The sequence below is a fragment of the Abramis brama genome, assembly GCF_963993115.1.
Source record: "Abramis brama genome assembly, chromosome: 17".
In the NCBI taxonomy this organism is placed as follows: Eukaryota; Metazoa; Chordata; class Actinopteri; order Cypriniformes; family Leuciscidae; genus Abramis; species Abramis brama.
Genome location: NC_139979.1, coordinates 26,497,569 through 26,522,860, shown reverse-complemented (window position 1 = coordinate 26,522,860; position 25,292 = coordinate 26,497,569). Strand labels below are relative to the sequence as shown.

The window sequence follows — 25,292 nt, the reverse complement described above, 5'->3', positions numbered from 1 at the left end:
AAACATCGTACCCAATGCATTATATTCAATACATTGGCTAAATATGTGTAACAAAAAGGCATCTACATTAGACAAGTCAGCAGGGTAATTGCATTTTCTTGATATTATACAACAATATACTACAAATCCATTAACACATTTACTGACATATTGCTTGAGACTTATATTAAATTAAACTTTATTTGGAGTACTTCTTTATTGCACAATGCACATTTCTTAATATGAAGCCTACATTTTTTTAAATATCACTATTAGTAAGGATAGTATGATCTCTGTATAATATCAGCCTTTAAATGCAAGATATTTAAAGCGTACCTAAATTATACTTGGAATAGTTTCACTTTAGCACAATCAAATATACTTAAGTATATCTTTAGTTTGAAGGGAAGAATCCTTCGAAAGGTATGCAGAGACAATCTTTTTCCACCACTAAGAACAGCTAAACATAATGGAAAACTTAGCAGGCATCTAAATCTATTTTTATTCCAAGTAATCCTGTTGTATTACTGTATCTGTAGTCCTCTTTAATATAATTCTAGTCCTAAGATAAATTTTACAGTAGCATTTTGCTGTTGCATTGAGTAAATGTGATTCAAAAGCTCCTGTCTGTCTTAACAGCTTTACACATTAGATAATAAATATAAGCTGTAGATTTATGAGTAAACTATCAATCATTTGCATGTGCCTTTAAATAATTCTGCACTTAGGAGGGTTGTTGTCACAAGGATTTTTGGTTATGTCAGTAATATTAAAATAATCATTTGTCTCTGTTAAAAAGTAGATACGTTTTCATAATTCCTGTAGGCTGAAATGGATCTTCAAATGGATCAGGGCTGATAATTCAGAGGTCATGGGTTACTGAGTTCCTGTATTACTGTTGTGTCTCTCGGTAAAGCACTTCACTGTGAAATGCTCCAGATAAGCTGTTAAATGTATTACGTTGCATTGAACAAGAGTGCTAAATGATTAATAACTTAGATTAGTTGACTGAAAAGCTATTTATCTTTGCTGCCACACATAAACCGGTTACCAGCAATTGTTTGCATCGGTGGCCAAGATTTGAATTAGAAATGTGAGCATTGCATTAGCATAATATAATGACTTGTACATAGTAGTTAGGATGTATGAGTATGTTTAATATGCAGTTACAGTATACAGGTGAGAAAAAATGAGAGCCAGGATGTACTGGTTTTTTTTTTGTTTGTTTTTTTTTTGGGGGGAGAAGAAGAAAAAAACCTGCAAAAAAAAGAAGAAAAAAACCTGCACTGCTTGTCTCCAGTATATACTTAGGATTGGACCACAACAGGCATTTTAATTAGCCTGACTACGTCAGACTTCGTACTTCCGCTCAATTTCATTTCGCTTCTGTACTCAGTCTGAGACAGCGTAATAGCTTTCTGTTTTCCTCCGGCCTGAAAACAGCCGGCCAATCAACGAACAGAGGGTGGGCTGAGAGCCGTGACGACGTAGACACTGATTGTACCGTGGATGCGTAGATTTACTTCACATAATCTGCAAAAGTCGTTCACAGCCATGTTCACTCCGGTATTTCGCTCAATGGTTTTGTTTTCGCATCATACATGTGTTTACAGTGGAAGTTAGATGCGGCTGAGCATGCGCATAACACACGCCATAACCAAACGTTATGTGATTGGCTTACGGGTAACCAATGATTTTAAACTTCAGACAAGCGCCCCACCTAACCCCCCCCACCCCCCCGCAAGAAAGAAAACGCTTTTCAATTATGCCATGCCAGACTCTTTCTACGAAGCAAAGCGAAGTAGCAGAGTTTGGTATTACCAGGCTACATTTTTCACAAGCTAAGTTTTACCACTGAACATCATCTAGACTATCTCTAACTAGCATAAACCAGCCTGGACCTGCATGGAAATTAATCATAATAACCTTTTTGCAGGGTTCCAGGGTACCTATAGGCTAATCACTTACAAAATTATACCCATTACAATATGAGCCTGTCCATTTAATGGATTTAACCAGGGCCTATTATGCCCTTTTACAAAGTCTTGAGTTTGTTTTTGGCGTCTATTGCACATCTCTTCCCAGTCTGTCAGTAATGCTCTGTTTAGTTGCTGTCTCTATGAAGCCTCTCCTTCCAAAAAGTCCATGTGCTCTGATTGGTTGGATGGATCAACCACTTTGAGCATGTTTCGGAAATGTCACGCACCTTTCCACAACAGTGTTAAATACAGGGTGGAAAAAACAGTGTGTCTTGGACATCTTCAAAACACTACTCAACCAGGCTCTCCCCCTTTTTTACGCATTCCTGGGCTGGGAATTATTTAAATGAGGAATATTGTGATGTTTACAACTATTGTTACGACTACGAAGGACATCCCTGAACCTTCTGTCTGCCCTGTCATGACCGCGTAGGTAGTCCATGAACATCCTGTCTGCCTTGACACGACAACAGAGGCTTTCTATAAACTCTCTCCCTGTCCTGTATTGGCCAAAGAAGGTTTCTCTAAACCTTCTGTGATGGCCGTTTCTAAGCTCTCTGTGCTCTCTGTCCCAGTTCTACCTGATCTGCCATGGTGGTATTCTGCTCCGACCTAGTCCCGTCTGCTCTGCTGTGGTGGTCTTCTGCTCTGCAGTGGGGATCTTCAGTCCAGTCTACTCTGCTGAACTGGTCTTCTGCTCTGCAGCGGGGATCTTCAGACCCATCTACTATGCTGTGGTGGTTTTCTGCTCCGCCGTGGGGATTTTCAGACCTGTCTGCTCAGCTGTGTTGGTCTTCTGCTCTGACGTGGGGTGTTCAGACCATTTGCTCGGCTGTGGTGGTCATCTGCTCTGCCGTGGTTGTCTCCAGCTCTGCTGAAATGGTCTTTTGTCCCGTCAGGTCCACCCTGGCCACATTCTCTGCTGGTTCTGACCTGGCCACCTCGCTCTGCAGGCTCCGCCCTGTCTCCCCGATCCGCCTCAGTCCTGCTTACACTTCATGGGCCTGGCCCTCCATCCCTCCCCCTGATCCGTTGTATCTGGTGTTGTATGTATCGTGCACATTTGTTGTAGTTCCCTGTTCTCTCGTGTCTGGATTACCTTGTTCATTACCTGGATTTTTTTCTGATGTCTTAATAGATGTTAACTGCATTTGGATCCAGTGCTCCTCTTTGACTCAACAGCCATGTTACACTATGGCAATGTAAGCATCAGCAGTAATCATCAGCATCAGATGTAAAAGTCTTATACACCAACTAAGAGCTTTTTATTTGTGCACTGTAATCTAATCTTCAGAATCCATATGAAGTTTAATTAACAAAGTTTGGGAGGAACACGTTCAGATAATCCAACAAATCAGCACGAGAGGAATCCTAAATACAGCCTTCTCTCACCTCCACACATTCCACAACAGTTTTCCAGCATCCCTCTGCCACCCCAACTCCTCACTCTCGGCTGGTTCCTATCCCAGGCAGGGATATCGAGGGGAGTACTCCGGGTTCTTTGGGCCAAATTCCGAGCTCGAGCCCTTCTCGCAGACAGCACACCAAATATGCATACTCTTTACTTTACTCTTTACTGGTCTGGAGGTAGAACATTTGTTAATTGTGATAGAGGTTCTTGGGTTCTAATCCGCCCTGGTATCGTATTTTTTTCTCATTAAATCAAAGATGTACATCAGTGATTGTACACCAAGAGCGACACGTTTGTGTGCATTTTGTTTTTTTGATTTCACCAGAACGAATTATGCCTATGCTGTGTGTTTTGTTTTAGCATGTTGTTTTTTAGAAGGTTTATCTTAAATAGCTTTTGCCTCAATAATAGACTGCAAAAAGTCTACATGAATAGTAAAAAATAAAATAAAAAATAAAATCAGAATTTCTATTTCGTTCAAAAGTATTAAGTATAAATTACTTTACAGGCATCATTCCATCCACCCAACCATCCATCCAACGGGTAAAGAAATACATCCTCTTTCTGAGCCCAATGGGTAATATGCTAATGCTGTGATTTAATGCTAATGCGCTCTTCAGAGTGACAAGCTCACACTTGGGAAGTGTACCCATACTCTGACCTGCTTGTAGATGTTATTAAACTTTGCTTCCTTCGAATTCCACTTGTCCAGATTATTTAACACAAGAGCTAAAGCCGTGCTGTCCATAGAGTGCTGCAGTCTGTGCTTCTTCAGATCATTAAATTCCACAAATGGGATCTGTTTCTCTTAGACCACACTGAGATTAAATTGGTAACAAACACAGTGCCTGGCTTATGTTTATTTATTTTTTTCTTCTTCTTCTTCTTTCCCCTCTAATTTTCAAGATATGCCAAAATCTTTATTCAAAAGTCAAGAGATCTACCTATGAACTCAAACATTTCTAATCGGATTCTTCCTTAGATTGCAAAAGAAAACCACTGTAAACCACAGCTTTAATGTGCTGTGAAAAATGAGGTTGTTCAGGATTCAGGAGCTACGCATGTTTTTAAATGTAATACCTAAAAATCTGTATTGTACTGAATGTTTCTGTGTGCATCTAAATCACTTAAACATTATTCACATTCACACTTAAACACTAATCAAATTCACATTTTACAATAGTAGGCCTACTTTTTAATATCATACTGTGAGGAGAACTCCACTGAGCTATGAAAGAGCAAGATATAAGCAATACAATTTCTTCTGGAAAACAATACAGAATAAAACGAGAGCAATTAACAAATATTTGCTTCTTTTGGAGACATGCAGCATGTTTTGAATTCAGACCTTTTGAATTCTCTCTTCCCAGCCTGTTCTCATTGTTAATATGTAGGTATTAATACGTAACATTTTACATGTTCAAAACATATATTTTTGTATTTGGATAGATTCTGAAACGTACACTATGGACATATATACAGTGGCCCAGTAGTGGCAGTGACGATTATCAAATTATGCTAAATCATCATAGCCTACTCCAGGGGTCACCAAACTCGGTCCTGGAGGGCCGCTGTCTAGGACCGAGTTTGGTGACCCCTGGCCTACTCTTTGCTTAAGTGGTTGTGGGGGGTTTCTTTTCTCATCTCTATTAGCCTGCAACATGTTATCATTTGTTAAAACCACACATAATGCGTGTTCTAATTGGATATGTTTGAGCCTTTTTGCTCAGGCACACATAGTCAAAGGCCACTAGAGTTAAGCCATTCGGCGTGGTAGTCCAGGCACACATAGTCACAGGCCAATAGAGTTAAGCCATTCAGCAAAGCAGGCTCAGACACACAGTCAAACAGGCCACTAGACTTACGGCCCAAACTACTAGTTTAGTGGCACGCATACACCGGTATGTAGGCACATATGTAGAACACCACATTGGTAAGTCACTAGGGACACTCCATAAAAAAAAAAAAGGGGGTACACTAGTACACATGTGCGCTTCACGCAGCTTATATGCACCTCATGGCAGCCCACATGTCTAACGGCTAGATCTGCTCAGGGGAATAGTGCGTAGGCAGATCTAGTCCGCTGAGACCAAGCATATCCCATTTCTCATACTCAAAACTAAAGGGCCAGGCACACATAGCTAGCATACTTACTATGGCTCTTCGGAGCAGGAGCAGTACATAGATCTGCTACGGGTAATTCATATACGCTATATTGTACAGCAGGGTTCACCAATCTCGGTCCTGGAGGGCCGCTGTCCCTGCAGAGTTTAGCTCCAACCAGCTCCAACACACCTGTTTGACAGTTTCTAGTATGCCTAGTGAGACCTTGATTAGCTGGTTCAGGTGTGTTTAATTGGGGTTGGAGCTAAACTCTGCAGGACAGCGGCCCTCCAGGACCGAGATTGGTGAACCCTGTTGTACAGCAGCAGCATGTCTGTCTTACTCACAGCAGCGTGTCTGTACGTATTGGCAGTAGCAAGTCCCGTACTTAATATATATAAATATATATATATATATATATATATATATATATATATATATATATATATAGAGAGAGAGAGAGAGAGAGAGAGAGAGAGAGAGAGAGAGAGAGAGAGAGAGAGAGAGAGATCTGTGTTTACATTAATTCCTGCCCAAAGTGATTGTAGGTGATAGCTTTACAATGCACATGGTAGAGCCTCTTGTTTGAATGGCCGTGCAAATCAAACTATTTATAGAATTCATGTTGGGTGGCCAATTGGCCATGATTATTTACCAGCATGGACAAGATAACAGCTGTCACTGATGTTTTGCAGCGCAAAATCTGACCGAACGGATATAAACTGGAAAATGAGGGTAATTTTCATTTATTTTATCTACAGCTTGTTTAATTAGCTCTGTAAGATTATATTTTAATAAAGAGAGAGAGAGAGAGAGAGAGAGAGAAGCCTAAAAGTGATGCTTGTTATGCGCATAAAAGCACATCTGCAACTGTAGTATTTTTTAAAAATATGGTGGATCTGCTCGACCGCCACGACAGTCGATACAAACGGTGAAACGGTTCCAGTGCTGATAACTAGGGGAATATCGCACAGCTGGAAATGGTTCTCTGCCAATCAGATTCGAGAACCAGAACGAACTGTTGTATAAATATTTATATTTATTCATTACTTATTGATGTATGTAGCTCCTCTTTAATAAATTTGGTGCTTCGCCTCAGCGCCCTTAGAGTTAAATGAGGATTTAATGCAGGGTCTAATGATCTAACGAAATCCAAATTTTGATATCCAATATATTGATTTTTATGAACCCTTGATGTTTCTATGGGGCAGTACATTATCATTCTATTGCACAATCAGCCCATTTCACTCTGCCGTTTCTATTAAGGTGCATTAAAGCTAACATACAAGCTTTATACTAGTGGTAATGGAATAACGAAACCCTGAACAATTTTTACTACCTTGAATTTCCCATATGGACCAATAAAGGCGTCTGTTCCGCAATCAGCCCATTTCACTGTGGCACTTTTTTAACCACATGTGTGTTAAAGTTAACATGCAGGATTTATACTAGTGCAGTGTACTAACGAAATCCCAAATTTTAACAGTTTTTACCATACAAATGTTTTTTATGCACACTTGAACTCGCAGCCACGTAAATGATGGTTTAAAGTTAGAATTTGGCCTTCGTAGGCTACTAGAGGTAATAGTATAACACTATTACTTATTTTAAACAGCTTTTGGTGTACCAGGCTTTTTAAATGACACTTTAAATTTGCATAGCTATATAAATTAATTGGCTAATGGTTTAAAAAACATGGGTACTACAGTAAAATATCCAAAATTTGTATTTCGGGGACTTACGGTTATGGAGTGGTACTGGGAAGAAGCAAGTTAACGACCCTCCTATACTGTTTGAGTAATAATCCTTCAAACTCACTTAAAACTTTATCACATCCTTCTGTAATTAATGCACAAAAGACCAACAACGGAAATGGCACCGGAAAAAAAAGAACAGAACTCAAGAAAATGTGAATAATGAAGCGCAAGAGATTTTGATCACGTGGACGAACTAAGAGAGATAGAGGAAGATGACGACAGTAAATCTACGAGAGTAACTGAGTTGAACCCCAGCAATGCAGATGTTTTGCAAGCCATTAAAGAAATGGACAAACGAGCTATGAGTAAAATCGACAGTTATGTCAGCGATCAAAGTGGTGAATATTGGAAATGGACTCTAGCACATCTTTAGTCATAGAGCACCCACATAGTGGGTCCACAACGAAGCATAGGTGACCAGAACACAAGACAAGATACCAGTGCACCATCAAGAACACTAATAATGAAGTTCTTGAACTTTGAAACAAAAATAATTGGTGATGAGAGTGGCCAGGTCCAAGGGGATGATTTCATTCAAGGAACACAGTCTTCGTTTTCATCCAGATGTTTCTGCTCAAGGTTCACAGGAAGCAGAGAGCTTATGATAATTTGAGACAGAGGCCACAAGAGAGAGGAACACAGGATCATCTACCCTGCTCGTCTACTTGTTACACACCAGGAAAAATCAAGGGTTTTTGATAACACCGTCTGCAGTGAAAAACGTCATTGAAGAACTAGACAAAGAATAAAGGTGGGCTCAGTTCAGCTGGACTATTATAGTCTTGAATGTAGGTTGCTTTAAAATAATTCAGATTACATTCCACAAATGTCGTTATCCTCTTTTTGTTGTGAAGACTGAATTAACGGTAACATGTTCGATTGTGACTAATCAAGACTAATTTGTAAAATAATTAAGCAGCTTCAGTTGTTGTTCAGTTGTGTTGTTCTATGGAGATGTGAAAATATGTGTTTACACTTTAATATAATAAGTGAGAATAATTTTACAAACAGGGTTGTGATAATAAATATAGTTAAATGTACCTGATAGTCCCTCACGGGTGTGTGGACCAATCAACGGCATATGTAAGGGGTGGGGGTTTAAATGCAGTAGCATTGATGCTACTGGGTAAAATAGGGATGTTGTTGAGTGTATCTTAACAATAGGTGTTTTGTGCATGATTGTTTTTGTATTTTTTGCTTCTCAGTATTTAAGATTTGTGAGTGTGTAAAAGGAAACTCTTAATAGGAAATGTTAAAGATTATGGGGGAGACAGGGAATGTGAAATTTTTAACCTGGAGTTGTAGAGATCCAGGTAATAGTAAAAAAAAAGCAGGACATGGACAGGATTAAACTATTACAAGCATTAGTCGTTGTTCTTCAGGAAACCCACATGGTTAAAAACTGAGACAATTAGGATTCGTAGGAGATGGCAAGGGCAAGTTTTAGCTACCTTGTCACACTTCTAATACAAGAGGAGTAATGACTTTGATCATAAGTCCAATACAGGTTAAGAAGGTAAATAAAGATCCATTAGGAAGATATATTATGCTACAATGTAAAAAAAAAAAAATGAAAAAATGAAAAAAAAAAAAAAAAATCTGAAAAGATCAATTGAATTAATGTATATGGTCCAAATGGTGACAACCCTAAATTTTTAATGATTTTATTTTTATTTTTTTTAACTTAACTTTTTCTTTGCCGGGATATTATATTATCGCAGGGAATATGAATTGTGTGCTAGATCCTACTAAAGATCGTTCCACAGGGATTGAAAAAACGCATACTAAAGCTAGGAAGTAGATAGAGGAATTGAAAGACCTTAATTTATCAGATGTTTGGAGGGATCTTTACCCAGCAGCAGTATCATATTCATGTTATTCTTGTATTCTCACATATTGATTATTTTCTAATATCTGCACAATTGCTTAACAAAATAACAGATTATATACAGTATATCTAGTCATCTCTGACCATGCAGCTATATCCTTATCATACAAAACTTCAAAATTCATAAAGAATCCCCCTAAATGGCACTTTCAGATAGGATGGCTTCGGGATCCAGAGTTTATAGAATATTAGAACACACAAATTTATCTGTATTTTGAAATGAACAATTCTGAAACATCTGCTGGTATTAGATGGGAAGCATTCAAAGCTCATTGGGCTGTTCAACTTTTTTATCTTATTTGGCCTACTGGAAAAAACTATCTCTCTACATGATGTTGCCTACCTGGCTCACACTAAGGCCCTTGAAACTTGCGGTCACTTGAGCCAATTGGAAATTAATGTTGCAAAGACAAAATAATAAATTATGTGTACATGATAATCAAGCCAAATTTCACTTGAGGGTCAACAAGTTGAAATTGTGGAGAATTTTAAATACCTTGGCTCAATTCTGGACTCATATGTGAGCTTCGTTGAGAATGCAGAGTACCTTTTTTTTTAAATGCTCGCAGCATTTATTTCTTCTTAGACAACTTAGTGGCCTTGGAGTTAGTCAGCATATTTTAGAACTTGTGTACAAATCTATTGTAGAGAGTGTATGAACCTTTCACCTCCCAGCCTGGTATGATCACTTAAACTGTAGATCTAAGAACAAACTCAAAGAACAAACCAGAATTGTGTCAATGGCAAGCAAAATAGTCAGCAGACCACAGAAGCCCTTAGTACAACGTTATGCTGAAAGGGCAAAGAAGAAGGCAAGGATTATTCTTGCAGATAGTTCTGACCCCTCTAGCGATTAATCAAAAAAAAAAAAAAAGTCCAACCCTATAGGTGTAAATATTATTGCCGTATAGTATGTGTCTCCTACCCTTTAGTCCCATTTTGAGCAATACAAAGTTGCAGTGTATTCATGCTTAGCGGGTGCAATCAGGGCAGCAAATGATTTTTTTATTTTATTTTTTTTTTATAACAAGTATTTTTCAGTACTGAAGCCACATTTTCAAAACTCTTCATACAGTTTGAATTACCAAGATGAATCTTGGCCAAACAGTTAATCTCACCTCTAAAACTCACTCAGACCAACAAAACACTTCATACATGTCTATACTATACTGAGAAAACTGCATTTAATAAATGCGACTGAAAACATAATGTCACTGATATGACAACTGAATACAATAAAATACAAAATATTAATGCCACAATCTTAATATTCATAAATTCGTACACATTTACTTCTGTGAATTTGTTCATAAGTTAATAATTTAAGTTTTAGTGCTGTCAATACGTTCATATTGTTTGTTTACATGTCTATGGAAACATAAGTAAATGTACGTGTGGTAGAACCATACTTAACCATACAAAATACATACTTTTACTTTTTACTCATAAAATCACATCGCTCTTCCCTTCAGGAAGTTTTTCGTCCTCTTGATTTTAAGATTTTTTTGAAATTGCATGTGTCTAAGTAAACATCTATGGAGAGGCAGAGAGCGAAGGTGCTTAATGAGCCTCAGGCAGAAATCCATGTGCTTTTCAGGATTAACCACAATCTGGGCATGTGTGCTTATAGATTCCAAAAGAAAAGATTATAAGCCACAGCTTTAGTGTGGTGTGAAAATTGAGGTATGACCTCAGAGTTGTTCATTGATTTTGTAAAAGGTATTAGGAAAGCTTAAAGGAAGTAGCAATCCCTTTTTACTGCTTGTGTTATGGGTCAGATTCAGGAGCTAAATGCAATCCCTAGAAAGCCATACAATCAAGCAAAACTATGGGAAGTGAATGGCAATGAAATAGCATTACTAACAAACCATCCACATTAAATTAAACAGTCCTATATCATACTGTGAGGTCATGAAAATGCAATGACCTTCAGTAGCAGCTGCTTCTAAATTAGTCCTTTAACAGTTTTTCTCAATCGATTTGACACATTTCTTCAAATTAATGTAGTTGCTCTCAAAACAATTTACACAGCATTGCATTTCTAGTAATGCATTTATTAAAAGTAAATGCTGTCATCAAAACTATAACATATTCAGCTATAGACACACAAAAAGTGTCTGTCCACTAAATAGTCTTCCATTTTACCCATCTTTTCACCCTCTCCTTTTCCCAATTCTACTCTTCCTTTTCTTAAACTTTCTCCTCCCCTCATCTCATTCTACCTCTTCCACTCCCCACCACCTTCCACTCTGATAACTCTTTCTTTTCCCATTTTCATGCTTATTCTTATTCTTTTTAAAATTTGTATAACAATATCTGTTACTTTTTAAAATAGTTTTTATAGTTAATGCAATTGTGATAGCTGTGTAAACAATTAGGAAAATGTAATTTCCTGAGATGTGTATTATTAACCATGCAGATACTAGATTGGGGCCAAATGAAATAATTCCATGTGCAAATGAGAATATGTTTTGTTTGGAAAAATGGTACACAAATGTTTGTAATTTTTGTAATCAACAAAAAGAGCTGTAAATGCTTATTTCCTGATATATAAACATTACGGTTGGCTGAGTGAACTGCTGTGAACACATTTGAGAATTTTGTGCGCAATGATTTGAGAACATTATGCATATGATTTGTAATTTGTATGGAATGAATGAAAACTTACAATCTGTTTCGGACAGTTCAAAAGTGTTCAGATCACTGTGTTAATTGTTTTGAGAGCAGTGATCCGATTTTGGAGAAGTGTGTCAAATCGACTGAGAAAAACTGTAATGAGTTTCAATACTCTAAGCATATTCCCACATGCTATCTGAGATAATCTGATTATAGTATTTAACTGATAGACAAGTAGACTCTCTCTCTCTCTCTCTCTCTCTCTCTCTCTCTCTCACTTGGATCATTACCTGTCTCAGTGCTTACATTGCTCATTGCCTTTTTTCCTGATAACGGAAAGAACTTAAAATATCCCGTAATTTCTGGTCATACATATAATAGTAGTTCATCATTTGAAACTGTAAAGGGTAGGGTCTACTTTTATTTATGTGCACTCACAATAACAACAACATTTTGTGCTTTTGTTAAATAAAGAAACAGGGTGCACTTTCTGGTGTCTCAGTCTCCATGAACATCTTTCTGAAACGCGTCACAAAAATGAACCGAAACTCAGCGAATACTTGTCACACAGACATCAGAAACATGTCTATGAAAACAAATATTCCCAGTTTATGTAATCCTTATAAAACCAATGAGAGGTACAATCTTTACCGTCTGAGGTCATTATCTGTATTGTGGTCCTCCGCACAACACAGGCTATTCATACGTTATTCGTCCAACAAGCTTCGTCAGGTTACTGTACTTCTTTTCGAGTTTGGAAGAAGACATGCTTGTGAGGAATGAGACTTGAATTTACCTCAGAAGAAGAATGCTATGTGATGATCCTTGATCCAGCAGAGGATATTATTTCGGACGAATTAGTATTTATTCTTGCCTTAGTTATTGTGTTATTTTTTTACCAAAACCTGTACACATTTTACTATTTGGGCTTTTCTCACACTATCTCGGCAAACTGAATTGTGTGAAATTGAGTAAAATGTTGAAATATAAAATATAGGCTTTCATAGCATCTAATGTCCTATGATGCGTTGTTTTTTGCTCTAAAATATAAACATAATACGATATAAAAGTAATACGAATGTTTACAATGTAATATGATGAATGTTACATTGAGTGCACTCCAAAAGAGTAGATACAAAGTAAAAGAGTAGAGTAAATTACATACAAAGTCAGTGCAAAGATGCGAATAGATGCAAATGATGCAAATTGGGCAACGTGATTGCCACGAAAGCGCGATATTTGCTTCAATTTCAACTCGAGCGGGAAATTCGCATGACGCAAGCCAATCCGTAAAGAGCTTATTGAAACACTGTGGCCCGGCCGGTAGTCCTTCAGGCCTTTCATCCTCTTCAAGTGTCGGCTGGACAAGGGAAGTTGCAGTTACTTTGCCCTGTCAGGGTTCTTGAGATTTCAAGAACTTTGTGGAGAAAATCTGACCAGCTTTTGGTATGCTTTGGGCCCCCTAACAAGGGCTGCCTGGCTACCAAGCAGACTATAAGCAGGTGGATTGTCAAGGCTATCTCAAAGACTTATGAGGTGCGCTGGCTGTCTTCACCTCTGCCACTTAGAGCACATTCCACATAAGGTATGGGATCTTCAAGAGCTTTATTGTCGGGGGCATCCCTTCAAGATATATGTGATGCGGCGGAATGGTCCTCCCCACATACTTAGGTTTTATAGCCTGGACCTTCCGGCCACCCCAGGGTCCCGAGCACTCGTCCTGAGCTGTGCATTTTGTCAGCAAAAGTGGGAATATCGTTCCCCAAAGTGTCATCATCGACACAGCGCGAGTTCCCTAGAAAGGGAACGTCTCAGGTTACCCATGTAACCATTGTTCCCTGAGAGGGTAACGAGACGCTGCGTGACTGCATCCCTTTGCCATACTTCTTGCATGCCTGGAGCGGCTTGCTTCAGTCGATCAGAAGGCTGACCACAGCTGTGATGCCGGCCCGTGTCACGGGATGATGTTGCACCAATCAGAATTGGACTTGCACATGTGCTTCAAACGCAGTCACCCTGAATGCATTCCCCAAAGTGTCATCATTGAGGCAGCATCTTGTTCCCTTCTCAGGGAACCATGGTTACATGGATAACCTGAGACATTTCCCTCCCTTCTGCTGATTGTAAATTTTGGCCTGGTTCCTCAGTTCAATTTGGACATCTAACCTTTATAAACATGCCCTAGAAAAAATAAATAAAACATTACTGGGGTGCATCTTGAGACAGTGGCACTGACATATTTTAAGATATTGCTTTTGCAATATCTTATTGCAAAAGCAATAAGTGCAAGTTGCTTTCAGTTAAAACAGCTCAAACATACATTTTAGTCTGGGACTAGGCTTAAGTATGTAAAACTGGGGGATAATGTTTTTAAACCAGCATGAATTATTATATATATTTTTTTTTTATTAAATAAATGTATGAGATGTGTGATTGTTTGGTTTATGTTCTGTTCTATGGTCTTTTAGTTTGCACTACCATGTTTTCCTGTGTGTCTGTTTCCTTTGTTCCTATGTTCCTGCTCATTATTGGTCGCCATGGTTTTTGATTAATTACACAGCTGTTTACTTTTAGTTAATTAGCTGGTAAATATATTGCCTGGAGTTTACATTCTCCTTTGTCTGGTATTGTCTTTGTTTTACAAAACTGTTATGCTTTCTGACAGTGAAAACCAATTTTTAATGGTGAGTAATGACTTACGAATGTGTTTTTTTTATTATTATTATTTTATCAGCTTTACAGTTTATCATCAATTGGAATAATTGGTTCCATTACACTCAAAACACAGTTTTGTCTCTTTTTATATAAATAGATTAATTCTCCATCCATCAGTCAGAAAGCAGAATCTTTTCTGTATGTAATCCCACTCATGTCAGAATAAGAAGCTTCACCACCTCTCTGAAAGCAATGAATCATCCATGATTTATTCATAGACAGCAGATGAATGTTGTACATCTTTTACAAATAAATTATAACAGTGTTTGTTTACTACAGCTCACTGGCCGTCTCACATGCTTGCAGATAACATCTGGACATCAAAATGTTGTATGATTAAACTCCTTACAAATTCTTTTTACCATTTTAAAAAGAGTGTTTAAAAGAAAAGCCTTGCTGTAGTCAGCCACTGTTAAAATCTTAAATCTGTTTCCAAGAGCTTTGAAATTCACCAATTAAATATCCAATATGATTTTTGCTTAAATGGCTATGGTTTGTCACTGATTGACATAAGCTTGAATAACTTGTCTGAATTTTTAAAGTAATTAAATTTCCTTGATTACGACTTTAAGTTTTTATATAAACAACATCCTGCATGACCAATTAAAAGTCCACATTAATATTCCCCTTAACCATTAGAGTCAAGGGACATAATGCATATAGTTCTGAAATTTCTAAACATACCAGATGTGCTCAGAATAGTACTGGCAGCATCATCTTCCTCATCTTCATAAGTTAAGAATAAAGTTACAAATATTTGTTGATTTAATGCCGCGCATTCATTTGTGTTACTTAATATATTTTACCTTGCTGAACGGTTATGCATGTAACATAGTAATAGATGTTTTTAGGTAATGTTAATGGTTCATAATTCTATTCAAATGAATTTGCCACAGAAAAGAGTTTACCAGAAAAGAGTTAATGTTTGAAAAACAAGTACATATACAGAAATATCTTAAATTTTTTTTAGAACCAGATAAATTATTTTTTTTTTCTTTCTCTTATGTGTGTTTTGGTGTATTTTATCATATCTATCTGAGACCTCATGGGATTCTTATTGAAATAAATTATGTATTTTTGTCTAAAATACTAACAGTACAAACATTTCCCCTTACCTAAACCCACAAAAGACAGTACACTTTCTTTCTTTAAAAAAAACTAAACGAAAAGAACAAAGAAATACCATGCAACAAATAAATAATTCAGAATCACATTCAGATCAATTTTTTTTATTTTTTATTTTTTATTTTTTTGTAATTTAAAAGAATGAAAGTCACAAAATATTGTTTTCATGAGTCCAACTCTGTATGACACATACCACTGTGCTTTATGAGTGTGGCTGACTCTTTACTTTCATTCCATCCATGTCAGTGGCTGATGCCTTTTGAAGTTTTCATGGTCCAAAGTGTGACAGCCAAGATGAGTTTAGGACTCTTTCTATAGTGACCTAAATGAAAGGGATGTCCAAGAGCAATTAAAAAATATTTCATGGAGCTAAGCCTTTGATGCACTGTTCTCATCCGATTGTTGAATAGTGAGATTGAAAAAGATGAAGAAACCGAAGGACTTTACCACTGGGGTGATAATAGAACGAGGAAGTATGAAAGAGAAGTGAGAAAAAAGAGGTGTGAACAGTGAACACTAACAGTAGGAAAAGTTGAGGGCTTAAGCACTTCTCTCTGCTGCTAATACCGACTACAATAACCAAAGTCCCCTCCATGCTGAACATTTGATTAGGTTAGCAAAGCTCTTGTCAAAAATCATTCTACAAGAGCTTTTTGAAACTGGAATGGAAAATGTAAGCAGCTGAAGTGTTGCATGAGAAGTGCTGCAAAGCTGGTGTCAATTAAATATTTCTGGACTGGAAATTGATTCCTTGCACAATCCTGCTTCACTATTCAGTTATTATGAAATAGCATTTTTTTTAAATACAAATTATATCATCAGCGTAACAATTTCAAAAATAATAATTTATATACATTTTAATTACATTAACATTTACAATTACATTTTAATTACATGTATTGTAGACGTCAAAATCTGATGGTCCATGTTATTTGAAAATGTTCCAAAGAGCATTTTGTGCATATCAGTGGAAGCAATGAAATCTGAACTTCAGTAGTAATTCACAGTGATTTCAACTTTGACAAAAATAAAAAAAATAGATAGACAGACTGACAGACAGACAGACAAATAAATACATTTAGAGTTTGTTGTTTTTTGTGGTATCCTATTTACAGAATATCCACTATTGTTAATTTTTATTTATTTTTTATTCCTCTAGATCCTGGCAAATATCATAATTTTCATATGTGGGAACCTGGCAGGAGCATACCATAAACACCTGATGGAACTGGCGCTAAAGCAGACATATCAAGACACTTGCAACTGTATAAAATCACCCATCAAACTGGAGTTTGAGAAGCGTCAGCAGGTTCAGTATCAATCTTGCTTTACTTTCTCTCAGTTCTGAAGTCATGATTTATCAGCTGGCTATGGCTGAAGTTGAAAGACCTGCCAAACAGTCTCAAAAACTGAGATATTCCATATTTTCTTTGGCAAACCACTGAATGCTGATAGTGATTTAACATTGGGGAATTTAGCAGTGAGCTAATACTGATAATACCAGAAATCTTTTGTGTTATGTATTAGTTTGCTGAGAGAATGACAGAACTAGATTAGATTAGTATAAAAAATAATAGTCCCTCAACCTCCTTGACGTATCACTCAAACTTAATGTTTATTTAATCTACATGCACATTTTTGCAAATGTCTTTATATTTTTGAAAGTACATTATGTGTGTATATTGTACATTGCATGGGAGCTTGTAAATGTTTAATTAAAAAAGTTTAATTATGGCTTCTTTTGTAAAGTCTTCTTTTTTTTTTTTTTTTTATTCATATACAGCTATTCATGTATACTTATAAAACTCCAAACAAACTTTTGAAAAAAAAAAAAAATCAGTCCAGACCAACTTTATCTCTAAATTCACTAGAAAATTAGACCATCTAGGTTTCCATCCCCCACGTGACATAAAAAAAAAAAGAATAAAAAAAAAAAAAAAAAAAGAAGACTTTACAAAAGAAGCCATAATTAAAGTATGTCAGAATATGAGTCTGATACTGCTCCATTGGGCTGTGATTATGGGGCGTGCTTCAACCATACCAGGAAATAAATGCCTCTGCACTCAATTGGATAGACCTACAACCAATCAGAGCAACGGATTAAGTGACGTATGTTCTTCATCCGATTGACAAATGACTTGATTGCGGTTCTCTGTTCCTCTTTTAAAATTAATGCGCTGTCGATATCTTCTATAACAGACGCGATGGCAGAATCTACACATCTCAATTCTCCAGTGGCAGCCATCTTTATTGTAAACAAATTCAACCCAAGCGCTCTTTGGTGACGTGGATGATTATCCATCATCGTTTAAAGCCCGCCCTGACAATTTGATTGGTCCGAACAGCTCTGGTTCGAGCATAATTGCTCCACAACGGATCAAGTCCAGACCGAACTTCCCAACCTCAAATGTTGTGGGCGGGGCTAAGTTCGTCTTGCATCCAGGCTAGAGGATTGCACCACCTTCTAATGTCCAACCTGATCTCATGGCTAGACAAATCTTACAAAAACGAATTACGATTGCCATGAGATTGTGTTGTAATGTCACAAACTGCATGTTTTGGTTTTGTTTTCATGAACTTTTCATTTGTTTCTCTTAGTTACCTGTTTTCATTTGTTACAGTTTCCCACCCCTTGTTTGTCTCCCTGGTTTTTGATTAACTCATCATCACCTGTTGTCATTTGAGTTCTATTACCTTGTGCATGTAAGTTCCTCCTATACATTCAGTTAGTGTCTAATATTGATCATGTGAACGTGTAAATGTACGCTCATTTGTTTATGCCATACACGTTGTTACAAAGCCTTTCGCCCTTATGGATTATACATTAAAGGTGCAGTAAGTGATTTCTGAGAAATAATGTTGATATTTCAAAATCACCAAAACAAAGACGCCCCTACCCAAAAGGATTGCACCCCTACCTTTATAGCTCTGCCCTCAAACTCACGAACATGCTATACAACACAGGCACCTCCCCCTAATGAGCACCATACACAGCCCTGATGTCTAGGCTAAAACAAGGCAAAATTTGGGCTGTCAGTGAAAATTTAATAGACGTCTAACCATAGCCCAAGGATAGACTCATTAATTAGATAACAACATGTCAAAGAAATGAAACCAAACACCTTGTAATCACTGTTGACTGATCTCACAAGTCATTTTGGCAAAAAAACAACAACAACATATAACTAAATTCAAGGTTATTTTGGCTAGAAGTGGGTAACTCATAGCGGACGATTATATCGGGTCTATAGTTAACCTAGATGGTGAAATGACGGCTATTGCTTACTGGAATTCTTCTGAATCACTTTACCAAAGAAGCCATATTAAACAACATTTACAAGCTTCCAACAATAAACATACAATGTACTTTCAAATATATGAAGACATTTGCAAAAATGTTCATGTAGATTAAATAAACATTAAGTTTGCATGATACATCATAGGAGGTTCAGAGACTATTATTTTATCAGTTGGTATTTTATCATATCACACCTATTAGGGACACAATGTTTTTAAAATTGATTTGTCACCTAGACTTTCACTACTTTGTCCATATGTTTGACATTATGTTCTCCGTGGGTCCTCTTTGAAATACTGCAAACCTTTGCGGTCTCCTACTCTCAGCCCAGTTGCTACCGAATGGAAACCGGGACGCTTCTGTGATGTTGGTTTTCAGCTCCCAGTTTAAACAGGGCCACAAAGGCAGATGGTGTGACTGAAGCCCACTGCTGTCTCTGTGAAGTTTAAAGGCCGCTGCTGGTGTATTGGCTGTCTTCCATCAGACTATGTGCTCTGCAAGAGGTCAAGCATTGCCTCCCTGGACTTCTCTGGATTAACCTCTTAAGAATATCCTCTCAGGCTGTGGGTGATGAATTGTGCTCTCCACAGCTCAGTGGTCTCAGCTGCAGCGTTTTCTGCTGTTGATGTTATTGCAGTAGATCCTAGATTCATCGTATAGCACATTAATTAGTGGAAAAAGGGATAATGATGCATTTGTCACAGCTCAAATTAATGTATATGGCTTTTATGTAGATGCTAATAAAATGATCAGGTTTTTAAAAAGATTTTTATAAGTTCATTATGGTTGATTAGGGGAAATGTACCAGACCTATTGGGCAATTAACCTTCTTTTGCTTGTAGCACTGAGTCAAGCTATCATAAGCTTTCATAATGACCCTCCAGACTGTCCCTGTTTGATCTAATTAAACTCATTCACACTTTATGCCTAGTGGGGAAATCGAAATTGAATTGAAAAACTTTAATGTGGTAATCTTAGTTTTTTTTCTTTTTTTTTCCAAAAAAGTCCACCATAACCCAATTATATCAGTCCCAGATGAATTTCACATTACCTGCCTTTGACATGAATTTTCACAAAAATGTGCTAAGGTATAATTTGAAGACATCCAGAGAGCTAATATAGCAGATTTTGAGAGAAGCGTTTAGATGAATATGTAAATATTTGCTGCAGGGTTTCCTCTTAATAACAAAATAATCACACAACAAAATTGAGAAAACAGCAAGCATTTTTTAAATAAAGGACAAGAAAAGCATCTGATTGTCATAGCAACGTTTGCAGAGATCTGCAATTCGGCACTCTAGTAGTCACGTCACGTTTATTTATATAGCAATTTTGTCACGGTTTCACAAGGCTCCACCACCACGGCCACTCAAAGATTACAGGCTGTGTCCGAAATCGCCCCCTTATACCCTTAAATAGGGCACTATTTTAAGGGACAGCCATTTGTTGTGGTGTCCGAAACCATAGTGGATATTATTGAGTGCACTCATTCAATCCCACAATGCACCACAATAACGAGTGTACATTCGATGTACACTCAACGGCTAGAGAATATCCATAATGCACTGTTAGAACGGAGATAGTGCCGCAGCTGAATCAAATCAGCCATCCATTTTCCAAACCACGCTGGTCCAGCATATTATAAATAAATTCCTTTTTCATTTGTTACTAAATTGTTAAATTAAGGTTTATATGCTAGTTTCAATGTCAGAGTTCAAGATAAATCTTTTCATTACTACTGGAGCAGCCAGTTTGCTACGTTTCAAATGATTATTATTAAACAGAAAACACAAACTATGCAAAATCAGCAGCCCTTCCGTCGCACTCAGTGTCTGAATTCACTCTTCGTTTTCATCAACTCCAAGTGGACTATATTAGTGGAGTAATGTAGGGAATAGTGAATGTGGGTAGGGGGCGATTTCGAACACAGCAACTGTCTCCAGAATTCTAGCCAGCCACACCTGTTCCTCTTCACTGCACTCATTATCCTCCCTATGTGGAAAAGGATAACCCGTGCTACTTACCTGGGCTGCGTTTCCCAAAAGCATCGTAAGCCTAATTTAGGCTTAGACAAGTCTAACTTATGGTTCAGTTTAACCTTTATCTCCAAGTCTGGTATCTGTTACAACTTTATACAACAGATTGCTTACAATCAAGCAGCTTTTACCATATTAAAAATGAAAATCAGATCAGAATCATGATGAAAACAGTATGATGCCAGCTTTCCAGAATTTTGAAAAGAGCATAGGCCTACTGTAAATCATACATCATGCGTTTTAATCACTTATTTCTTTTCAATCCATTTGTTCAGATGACTGTGAGCAGGTTTTTTTTTTGTAATGCAAGCTTTTATATTAGAGTCAAGTCTCTGCTGCACTTACTGAAGGGACAAGCCAGACAAGAGTGTAGGCTATATGAGATATAATTATCTCTCTTCCCCGGTGTGGTGTTTTTTGCTACAGGAACGTCTGTTGCTGTCTCTGCTTCCTGCTCACATTGCCCGAGTGATGAAAGCTGAAATCATACAGAGACTACAGGGGCCGAAGTTTGGTCAGGTGGAAAACACCAACAACTTTCATAATTTATATGTACAACGTCACACCAATGTCAGGTGCGTCACACCCACACAAAATGAGAATTTCTCACTACAGTCACAATCATGAATCATAATGAACAAATGAACAAATAGCTATATCAAATGAAACAAATGTCTTAAAATGAATTACAGTATGTATGTTTGGCCATAGCCTGGAAACTTATGGGGAGATGTTGTAGTTATTCAAAATTGATGCAGGTTTGAGCTCTTTTAATTGTGCTGAATAATGAGCTAATTAATTGTCATCACTCCTGCTTGTATTGAATGTGACTGAACAACTTTATGTGCTCCACCTGCCATCTTTTCAAATAGTGGACTTAAATTAAAAGGTCAGAGATTTAAAAGAATGCAAAATATTTTGTAAAGCACAAAGCCTGAGAAACACATTCTGAGTTTCCTGTTCTTGCTGTTGTTCATTCTGACATGGTTTGAGGAGAACTTTACCACTAGCTATACTCTTTTGTTCTGTTGCATGGAAAATAAAATAATCCTGAAGTAATTAACTCTTTCCCCTCCGGCGTTTTTTTAAATAGTTGCCAGCCACCGCAAGCATTTTTGATAATTTTCACCTAATTTTCATGGCTCCCAGAATATTTTGTTGTATGAATATCTGAACATGCAATATATCAAAAGAAGGATCAGACTCTCTGCTTTAAAACAAAAACAAAAAAACAAACAAAGAGTTATACAGTTTCAGATGCATATAAATATAAATCTTAATTATGTATGTCCTTTTCCATCCCTGTGTCACACAAATGTATATTCTCTTACAGTATTTTGTATGCTGATATTGTTGGATTTACCCGCTTGGCCACTGATTGCTCACCGGGAGAGCTGGTCCATATGTTGAATGAACTATTTGGCAAATTTGATCAGATTGCCAAGGTAAACTGAATCTGAAAATGAGTCACTTCAGTCTAGTAACTGACATGTACTTTATTGATACAGATGCTTATAGCTTTACCATTTCCTTCTGCTTTGGAAAATAAATTACTTAATACAACTCAAATCAAATGTTGCAGATTGATTACCAAGAGTTGTTCTTATCAAGATGTCTTCTGACTGTTGAAGTCCTTGAATGTTTCTGTGTCTTTCAGGAAAATGAATGTATGCGAATAAAAATTCTAGGGGACTGTTATTACTGTGTATCTGGCCTCCCAGAGTCCTTGCCAAATCATGCCAAAAACTGTGTGAAGATGGGACTTGACATGTGTGAAGCTATTAAGTAAGTGGCTTACAGTGGTTCTCAGCTGGTGTTGTTAATGCAAATGTAATATTTGATCCAGTACTTTACATGGTTGGTAAATCTCACTTCTCCTGTTGGTTATACATTTTCTAAATTTTGACATATTGTTTGGCCTATGTGTAGTTCATGTTTATTTTAATATATTTTACATTTTCTTTTTTACAAACAAACATTTTTGGTACTTGATATCCACAGTCTGGCTTTTGGAGCAAAACCAATTGTGAACCATTGGTCTAAACAAACTGTATATCGAACTCTACATTTCCAAAGGGCTTGTTCATTAGATTAGCTTGAAAATCTGTCCTAATTTCACAATTTTTATATGTTCTGCAAACCTGTTTACACTTTATCTCTGAAAAACAACACCGTGAACACCTATAGCACATTACCACAGGAGTTTGCTATAATCAGAATATATTATTTAAATAAGCATTCTGTTTCTATCTACAAGTAACTTCAATTTGCATAAAATTAAAAGCATTTTATAATACAACAAATAGAGTTTTAAGCAAACTGTGTGCATACTTGCTCTATTACTATGACAGAATTTAGGCAGAGTCAGTCCAACAGCAAAGCTTCTATCCCAGTCCTATAATCCTCGGCGCAGAGGGGCTGATTGGTCTCGGCCCGGTGCTGCTGTGAAGGACATGATACCTGGCTGTCCTGATAATGAGTCAGAGGCCTCAGAGGTCAGACTGTGGAAAATGAATGGTGCTCAGTCTAGACGAGAGAGAGTTGTCCTTCTCTTATCTCTACCTGTTCTGCAGAAGCCTGGAAGAATGAAATGTCTCTATTAGTAGTCGCAGGCAAATTGTTGTGGTGGCAAAATGTGCTGAGAATTCCTGTTAAAGGGACAAACTGATTGCAAGGAAACTTGTTACAATCACAGTGTCAATGTATAATCAAAAGTATATGCTGTATGTTTTGAGTGCTCAAACTAAGTCACAGTGTAGACTCACTAGAGTTTTCATCATCTTAAACCAACTGCTAATAAATGTTTTACAGATCAGCACCATTATAAATGACTAATAAAAAAAATTAAAAAAAAAAATATATATATATATTTTTTTTTTTTTTTTTTTTTTTTTTCACTCTCCTGTCTTTCCAAACCCATATTACTTTTTAGTTGTTCTGTTCACTGCTGAAAACATGGTAACACACAATAAGGTTCATTAGTTAACTTTAGTTAACTACCTTAGTTAACATGAACTAAGAATGAACAATACTTCATCAGCATTTATTAATTTTAGTTAATATAAATTTCAACATTTACTAATACGTTATTAAAATCAAAGGTTGTATTTGTTAACATAGTTAATGCACTGTGAACTAACATAAACAATGAACAGCTGTATTTTTATTAACTAACATTAACAAAGATTAATAAATGCTGTAACAAATGTATTGTTCATTGTTAGTTCAAGTTAGTTAATACATTATAATGTTAACTAATGAACCTTATTGTAAAGTGTTACCGAAAACATTCTTCAATAAATTTACAAAACCATATAGTGACCAGGGTCTGTTAAGTTCAGACTGGCTATAGATCTTGCCCTCATAAATAAACTTATACATCCCATTTAATGTCTTGTGACCAATCACCACACTGCAGGTTTTAAATGTGCTAAAGAAAAATTTGAGTGCTATGGCATAGGAGAAGAATTTCAGTGAATAATAATTTACATTTTAATCTGTCCCTACATGAAGCAATTGTACAGCTTCAGAAGACATTTGCTGCATCCCAATTTGCTTACTATCCATCCTAAATAGTATTCGAAATTAGAATAGTGTGTCCCAAATCGTGGTATGTTTCCAAAGACACCCGGATGGTCTACTTTTTCCGTTTAGAATACGAAGTGCAGATCGTGCACACTATAATGGCTAATATTGCCCACAACCATTGTGTGTTGGACGAAGATTAGATTAAAACTACTGTTACAGGTCCCAGGCAGTCAGGAGGATTGTAAGCAGTTTAAAAACTTAACAGTAAATGAGAGAGAGAGAGACAATAGTTAGTGGTTGCTTAAAGGTCCTCTTTGTTGTCTTTTAATCAACATTGTACTTCAGAGCCATTAAGACACTTTGAATCACAGGATTCATAAATACATTGAAATACATATAACATATAGATACTTAAATCAAATCACAATAAATAAGTAAATAAATAAATCAAGAAACCTTAACCATATGTACAGACATGCTCTAGCCTAATTCACACAACTGGCTGAACTCGTAAGTATACACGAATGAACTTCTTTATGACAAAAGCATATACACTCACCTAAAGGATTATTAGGAACACCTGTTCAATTTCTCATTAATGCAATTACCTAATCAACCAATCACATGGCAGTTGCTTCAATGCATTTATGGGTGTGGTCCTGGTCAAGACAATCTCCTGAACTCCAAACTGAATGTCAGAATGGGAAAGAAAGGTGATTTAAGCAATTTTGAGCGTGGCATGGTTGTTGGTGCCAGACGGGCCGGTCTGAGTATTTCACAATCTGCTCAGTTACTGGGATTTTCACGCACAACCATTTCTAGGGTTTACAAAGAATGGTGTGAAAAGGGAAAAACAT

The 25,292-nt window shown here is 36.9% G+C and overlaps 1 protein-coding gene across 2 annotated transcripts in view; it reads left to right on the top strand.

Moving 5' to 3' along the window:
- Positions 1–25,292, top strand: part of adcy2a (adenylate cyclase 2a) — a 175,831-nt gene that overhangs the window by 123,267 nt on the left and 27,272 nt on the right. For both annotated transcript variants that reach the window (XR_014603239.1, XM_084089569.1), the window contains exons 4-7: positions 16,733–16,882; positions 21,334–21,482; positions 22,241–22,352; positions 22,565–22,692. Coding sequence is in view for 1 of the 2 variants with exons in the window: in XM_084089569.1 (XP_083945695.1) it covers positions 16,733–16,882; positions 21,334–21,482; positions 22,241–22,352; positions 22,565–22,692 (539 nt within the window). In the remaining variant the exon portion in view is untranslated. The remainder of the gene's footprint in view (positions 1–16,732; positions 16,883–21,333; positions 21,483–22,240; positions 22,353–22,564; positions 22,693–25,292) is intronic.